A 6,876-nucleotide genomic window follows, 5' to 3' on the forward strand; every position below is an offset into this window, starting at 1 on the left:
TTCCACCGGCAAAAGCCGAAGGTTCAGTAGAAAAAAAAAAAAAAAAATCAGGAATCTGTAACTTACTTAGAATTGTACTGCACAGCACACCATGCATGAGAAGGGTTTTTATTAATAACAGGTGTACATTTCAATATCCAAGAGTGCATAGACCAGAAACATATGTATTATAGTGTTCTACATGTACACTAATACAAATTTACAATTCGCTATTTGAAAATTAAAGCAAATATGCTAATATATTTTTAAATGTTCTGAAACTTTATGAAGCTCTTTACTGGGCAGTCATTGTTAGTAATCTGCTGTGTGCAATGCATATCGCATACTTACACACACTGATAAAACACCAATCGCTCCCATTTCCATGAAAGGATCTGGGTTTTTTTTCAGTGGCAGAGCTATCAACCAATCCGAGGAGAGTCCGAAGCCGTGGGTCAAAAACAGAAAAGGGTCAAAACCGGGAGTCCAAACAGAGTCAAAAATCGAGCGTCAAAAACAGAAGGGAGACAAAAACCGATTGTCAAAATACGAAACGAATCCAAAGCCGTTAGTCAAAGTCCGAAAACAAGTCAAAAACCGAAAAATAGCCGGAAAATTCACTGTAAAATCTCGCCAAACTCACAAAAACACCAACCGCACAAATCGCCAAAACTCCCAACAGAGAATTCTACTAAAGAATGTTCATATACCTGCTGCACTCCTCACGTCATAATTGCGCTCTGCTGACGATGTAGAATATCTTAATATACAGTAGTCCAGCGGTTTAATTACATTACTAAATGTGCATACATTAATATTTAAGACACTGAAATAAAATAAATAAAATTAAAGCACATTTTATAATACTGCGATGCAAATAAATAAAAGTGTCAACAGAGTGAATACAGCTACATATTGAAGTTTCCTCATATTTCAACTAAAATATAAATTTGCCAATGAATGTTAAATAACTTCAGCAAAGAATTTATTATAGGTCAAATTCATCCACAAACATGAATTTAATAGCGTAAACAATATGTACAAACATGAACTTAAAACATATTTTACAAGACACAAAAGCAAAACAAGAGAAATAAAACTATAATGGTAACACTTTACACTAAGGTTCCATTTGTTCACACCGGTTAACTATAGTTCACAAACTAACAACAACAACAACAAAAAACACTGTTTAATTTTAGCATTCACTCATTCATTATTAAAATCAAGCTGTCTGTGAACTAACAATGAACAGTTGTATTTTTATTAACTATGGTTAACGGAGATTAATAAATACTGTACCGAATGTATTTCTCATTGTTAGTAAATGCATTAGCTGATGTTCACTAATGATACCTTACTGTAAAGTGCTACCAACTAAAAAAAAACTGCAACTGACAGGATTACCAGAGGACTGTACTACAAAACTATTTAAAGAAATTCAATACAGGATTGGTTTCATCATTGTTCATTATATATATATAATAAAAAACAAACATGAAGAATGTAAACACTTACACAGCATAAGAGATCATGATGAACACAGAGTGAGAGATACAGGATGAGTGACTTCACTGCACGTCTGAGACAAGCCGATTGGTCAAATATATGTTTGTGACCTGTGATTGAGACTAACTTGCACTGGAGCAAGTTAGTTGTGCAGTGTTTGCTACTATTCCAATGAACACCAATACACCTTTGTAGTACTTAATTCTAACTGGTTAATCTTGCTTTGTGGCACAGGTCTCATCATCCTTGCATAATAATCCTAAAATTGTCTGGATAGTTGGTTGATAAAATTACAACATTCCTAATAAATTATGAGTTGCAAATTACAAATTACATGTATTGAAAACAATACATGATGTTTCAGTTTGAAGTACAAAGCAAATACAGACTCCACACATGAAGGGAGTTATTTAGGTATATGCTGCAAATTAACTGTTGCAGGTGAATTTGAGGAACCTCTGCCATTAAATTAATTTTGTACTTGTTTAATGCTGCATGTTTCTGATGTGAAGTTGAGCTTGAAGAGGACAGTCTGAGGTGTGGTGGCATCAGCAACAGCTAACTCCTGTCCATCAGCCAATCCCAACTCTTCAACACACACACAAATCATAGTATTTAAAAATCATGGCATTTATAAAAAGGATAATGCTGTCAACATTCTGACCATTTGGGAATTCAATTTCAACTGTGCTTTTGTGTTTCTGATGGCTGGAAAACATCTCACCTTTCAAAGTTTTGCAGAGATTGGGTCTTGTTCTTTCTTCAATTGAGGCAATGCTCTGAAGGACACAAATAAAACCTTAATATTTAAGCAGTACAAAAAATACAATAAACATCACTATATTCAGAATCTTAGCATATTAGGGGGCAATTACCTGCAGGTAGAGTGTTTTATTTTTGCCTTCAAGTGTTGCAGTGATAGCTGGGGACTTCATTTGACTAAAAACAGTTTCAAATTCAAGTAGATCAGTATTTATAAATCATTTGCCGTGAGAGAGAGTTAATGGGAATCGTGTACTTACAGAGAAGCATTCTCAGTCAGATACTCCAGCACCTCTTGCAGTTTTGCAGATGGTGGGAACTGTAGTTTTTGAGGAACCTGACTACATGCTGTACAGTTGTCCTGTCAATCATAACAGGCAATATCACAACAGCTGGGATCATTTCACATCTTTTACTTTCAAAAAGCTGAATCTTTGTAAAGAGACCTTAAATGAAAGTTTGTAATTGTGTAACAGATAAAAGATTGAAAATGTCATCATTACCTTTCGCTCTGCTTCAAAAGTATAAGTATACAATCCATCCACATCATTAAAAACCAGATAGTTATTCAATGGGATATATGCACTGAAAGAAAACAGACACACATAAATGAAGGTCTAGATTAGGTGACTAGTAAAATGTTTTAAATATACATTTTGCAGTTTAGGTTAAATGTTTGAGCAATGTGGCTTGGTTCATAAGATCTAAACACAAAAGGTTTTCACAATAAATGTTTTTTTTTTTTTGGTTTGTTTTTTACTGGCCATGAAACAAACTTGAAATGTCAAAATGTCAGAGATGGAATCAAAACATACAGATGATTCACCTTGTAGCAATTTTAAAAACCTCTGTGGCGCAAGAAGCTGAAAATGGGGGGAAAAATTAAAACTCAACTACATAAATTAAGAATTTTAAAAAATAATTTGATTTCCTCTCAGGTTCGATCCATACCAGCGATGACTGCATTTGTGGATGCAACAGCAGGGATGATTCGTTTAACCACACCTGAAAGAAAAGCATGAACATCTTAGAATTACAGTCTACAAGAAAGCACTCTTGAAGTTTCTCAGATACATCAGTCCAGCCGGCTTTACCTTGAGTGAGTCTGTAGGTGACACCCGTGATATTAAACTCAGCTGCTCTCTTTAGAGACTCCTGGAACACCCACTGAACGTGCTCTGGGTTATCACCATCCAGACCAACAGCATCTGCAGACACACAACAATCACACGGCAATGTAGAGCCATTCAATCCATTGTCAAAAATTACAGAGTCATAAAAACTCCTAAAAAGAAATATATATTATATATATACATCTTAAACACCTCCAAAGGGTTTGTCTTTGGGCCACTGCAGCACTCTCACATACTCTATGCAGTGCTCTGGTAGCCGTGGCATTGAGGCAATAGTGCACATTGGGAAAGTGATCTGAAGAGAACACAGACAAAAGCAGACAGTCACTTCATCTCAGCAATACGAGTGATATACAATTGTATGGTAACAGCAAACCCTTCATTTACAGTGATGAATGGAATTAACAGCCTATGAGAGTGAGACTACAGTACTTGTGGTGGGTAAAGCTCCAGTGTGCAGTCTATACAGGCTGTCATTCCCGGCAGGATGACTCTTGCATTCCCTTTAAAGCCCTCTGTCCCTCCATCTATCAGAGGAATGATAGAGCTGGGATCCAAAACTCCATCTTCATAAGAGAGCAGGGACAACTGAAGAGAAACCACACCAACTACAGTTAAATCAAAACATGTCTGTCAGGGCTTATACAGCTACTGTGGCAGACTATATAATGGTTACTCCAATACTGCATATTCCTTTTCACAACCACAGATTAGTCAGCTATGAGCCCAAATGTAGGCTTAAGTAAAATAAAATGCACAAAGAAGAAAAGGATTTGCGATGAAATTTCATTGGCAAAAGGAAAATTACTGAATTTAAGTTACTTTACAACAGCAAAACTACTTTACAGATGATTTTAGTATTGTTACAAGTGCTTTTACAGCATTACGCAAAAACCTTTCAGGGTTTAATTCGCAATAAAGACCTGCTGGCTGCACATCATTCCTCTTATTACACAAATGAAGTATTTAAGATATTTTAAATAAAAACTAAATAAAATAAAATTCTGAGTAATAATTAAAAATACAATATTTGTAAATACAAATATTACAGATGGATGAGGAAATAAAATGACTGTGTGGATTGTCCGTCAATGGTTAGAAAGGGGGCAGTGTAGTTTTAAAGTGCTGGCAGTTTCAATGTTTTATTTAGCAAACATTTGTTTACTGGCTTTTGATAAAATCCAAATCAGTTTTCAAAGTTAAATGCATGATGTATCAGAACTGACCAGCATCCCATTGATCCAGCGCCTGGCAATGATTGAGTCCAGCCCACAAACAGTAATATGAAACTCTACAAGGCAAAGAAGAAATATTCATAGATCAGATCATAGAGTCTATAAATACTTCATAGAGATGGTTTCGGATATAATGAAAAAATCTGCACTCACGTCTATAAAATGAAGCATCAAAATCCTGAATTTTTTTAAAATGTCTGAAATCAAACTAAGAAAATACAATATTTGTTTCATTCACAGAGATGTTAAGCATGTGTGTTCAGCACGTCAGTAAGTGTAAAGTCATAGTCACAGCATTATTTTAAAGGATACGGTACAACATTACAACCAGGAACACGCTGGTTTATAAACTCAGCTGCCACATCTGCTTTAGGTCGGCCAACATCTTTGGACCTTAAAGACGTTAGGCATAAACAAAATGAAATAATGTAGGTGCCACCAAACGTGGATATCTGTTTTAAAATGCACACATTCATACCTAAAGAGGAACTGTCTGTTGAGGTTGGAGACATCAATGATGTCCATATCCACAACATGAATATGACGAAAACCTGACAGAGCCTTTAAAAAAAAAAGTATTATCAACAGTTTTCACTAAGTTAAAAATCAGGGACTGGATTGAAAAAATATATAGAGAGACCTTACCAGGTTTTTCAGTAGTTCACAGCCAAGACCCCCAGCTCCAATGACCAGGATTTTGCATGTTTCCAACAGAAACTGTAATGTCTTTTAAAATTAGGAAAAAATGTCCAAAAAAAAAAAAATAGAAAAAAAAAAATATATTACTAACTAAATAATATAAAAGTACTAAAAAGCAAGCAAAATTGTCCGATTTTTTCCTCACCTCCTCACTAGGTTCAAAGTCTGGGTGTGTGAAGGGGCCAGTTCTCTCCAGGAACTTCTGCACATGACTCCAGCGGCCATCCCAGTCACCAATACTGCAACCTTCAACTGCCATGCTAGCAAAAAACAAAATGAAAAAAATACCAAAATATACTTAAGATACATGCAACAACCACCAGAATTTAAAACAATAATTACCTACACTAAACAAAAAAAAAATATATATATATATGGCTCTGATTTCTCAATGAAATGTTTGATAAAAGTTATCTCTATAAATCTTTTTTGCACTCGTCATGAATCTTCAAACATTTGACTCACGTTGTTTTAATTGTGACGCACATGTTTCAAAATGCAGAGGTTTCTGAACGTAGTTTATCTGTCAATGAGCTATTAAGTGCTGTCGATACAGTATTCTTACTTGTAGCCCATGCAGCACAGTAAATAAACAACTGGAACTTACTAGAATAACACTTGACATGGTTTAAGAGTTTTATATCGAGAAGAATGCGACAATAAGAAAATCACAGCTAAAGCTCAGACGTAATTAAAGTGATAATGACAGTTCTGTCTGAGCACAGACCAGACCTAATGAAGACCATTACTGCACGACAGAGTAATGCTAAATTTCATTAGGTGCCTTGAAAGTTATTAACAAGCCTAGCAGCATAACAATTCTATGCTATGTGTGCTGCTAATATCTTGCCCTTCACAAATTAAAATCCGATTAATCATTAGATTCTTGTTACTTTCTCCGCTTTGTTTACAAGTCAAATGCAGGATGAATTTTCAGTCCCTATGCTGAGCAATCCTCAAACCTGCAGCCAGCTCTTAGCATTTCATCACTAACTTCTCAGTCAGCGCCGCTATTCTCCTTCTTTTCTTTTCCCTAAAAAGAAGAAACGAGAGAAGGCTCAAACAAGCTTGCACACGACCACATATCCGTGTAATAATGTTGTAATGAGTTCATCTGCGCTCATTGTTCGTTCTGCGGCACTTACGGCTCTTCTCCATCCGCCATACTTTCAGCGTCCCATTCTTACCCATCCTGCTTTGCGGCGGCGAATCTGTCACCGTTCAAGTCGAAATGCTCGCCACTTGGGAGGCCTGTAACCCACTTCAAACTCCATTTAATTTGACAGAAAGATTTTTTTTCTTTGCAGATTTGAGCATGTGCTGGAGGGATGAAGCACAGCGCCACTGGTTTATACAGTTCGACATTAAATGTCATGGTTATCTGAAAAAGGTATAAGAATATAAATTATGTATGCAGCACAAAACTAAATGCTACCAGTGCTTGTGTACAGCATCAAGCTATACTTTAATTTTACACACTGACCATGAAAATCACAATGACTGGACCTTTTACTATGCCTTTAATAGTTTATTTTCTTTTATTCATAGAATTAATTTTT

The 6,876-nt window shown here is 35.7% G+C and overlaps 2 protein-coding genes across 3 annotated transcripts in view; both read right to left on the reverse strand.

Annotated features, from left to right (window-relative positions):
* The window catches only part of LOC107737686 (protein FAM13A-like), a 4,076-nt gene extending 3,979 nt beyond the window's left edge, over window positions 1-97 (reverse strand). Inside the window, exon 1 of the mRNA XM_016549274.1 lies at window positions 67-97. Within this exon, the coding sequence (XP_016404760.1) occupies window positions 67-97 (31 nt within the window). The remainder of the gene's footprint in view (window positions 1-66) is intronic.
* Window positions 98-1,246: 1,149 nt separating this feature from the next.
* LOC107737645 (NEDD8-activating enzyme E1 catalytic subunit-like) lies at window positions 1,247-6,638 on the reverse strand. Of its 2 annotated transcripts, none has more exons than XM_016549222.1 (18): window positions 6,463-6,638; window positions 6,312-6,350; window positions 5,463-5,577; window positions 5,264-5,344; window positions 5,097-5,179; window positions 4,931-5,011; window positions 4,772-4,815; window positions 4,610-4,674; window positions 3,816-3,971; window positions 3,576-3,678; window positions 3,345-3,458; window positions 3,202-3,255; window positions 3,077-3,113; window positions 2,754-2,835; window positions 2,511-2,611; window positions 2,364-2,427; window positions 2,213-2,267; window positions 1,247-2,076 (listed from the first exon to the last, which is right to left on the reverse strand). In XM_016549222.1, exons 1-18 carry the CDS (start codon window positions 6,480-6,482, stop codon window positions 1,958-1,960), a joined length of 1,413 nt encoding a protein of 470 aa, XP_016404708.1. In that variant the 5' UTR covers window positions 6,483-6,638; the 3' UTR covers window positions 1,247-1,957. The 2 variants fall into 2 exon arrangements, with proteins under 2 accessions (XP_016404708.1, XP_016404709.1); XM_016549223.1 differs by having other exon boundaries at window positions 6,280-6,350; window positions 6,463-6,637.
* Window positions 6,639-6,876: the final 238 nt, after the last annotated feature.

The sequence above is a fragment of the Sinocyclocheilus rhinocerous genome, unplaced genomic scaffold, assembly GCF_001515625.1.
Source record: "Sinocyclocheilus rhinocerous isolate Xijiao unplaced genomic scaffold, SAMN03320098_v1.1 scaffold72, whole genome shotgun sequence".
Classification (NCBI taxonomy): domain Eukaryota; kingdom Metazoa; phylum Chordata; class Actinopteri; order Cypriniformes; family Cyprinidae; genus Sinocyclocheilus; species Sinocyclocheilus rhinocerous.

What these genes read in the sequence shown, in the direction of transcription:
- LOC107737645 (XM_016549222.1), bottom strand. Translation starts at nt 6,482, where the DNA reads ATGGCGGATGGAGAAGAGCC. An exon ending in GTGAACTACTGAAAAACCTG is followed by an intron (nt 5,180 to 5,263) that starts GTAAGGTCTCTC and finishes TTTTTTTTAAAG; the next exon opens with GCTCTGTCAGGTTTTCGTCA. An exon ending in CTTTTGAAGCAGAGCGAAAG is followed by an intron (nt 2,612 to 2,753) that starts GTAATGATGACA and finishes TATGATTGACAG; the next exon opens with GACAACTGTACAGCATGTAG.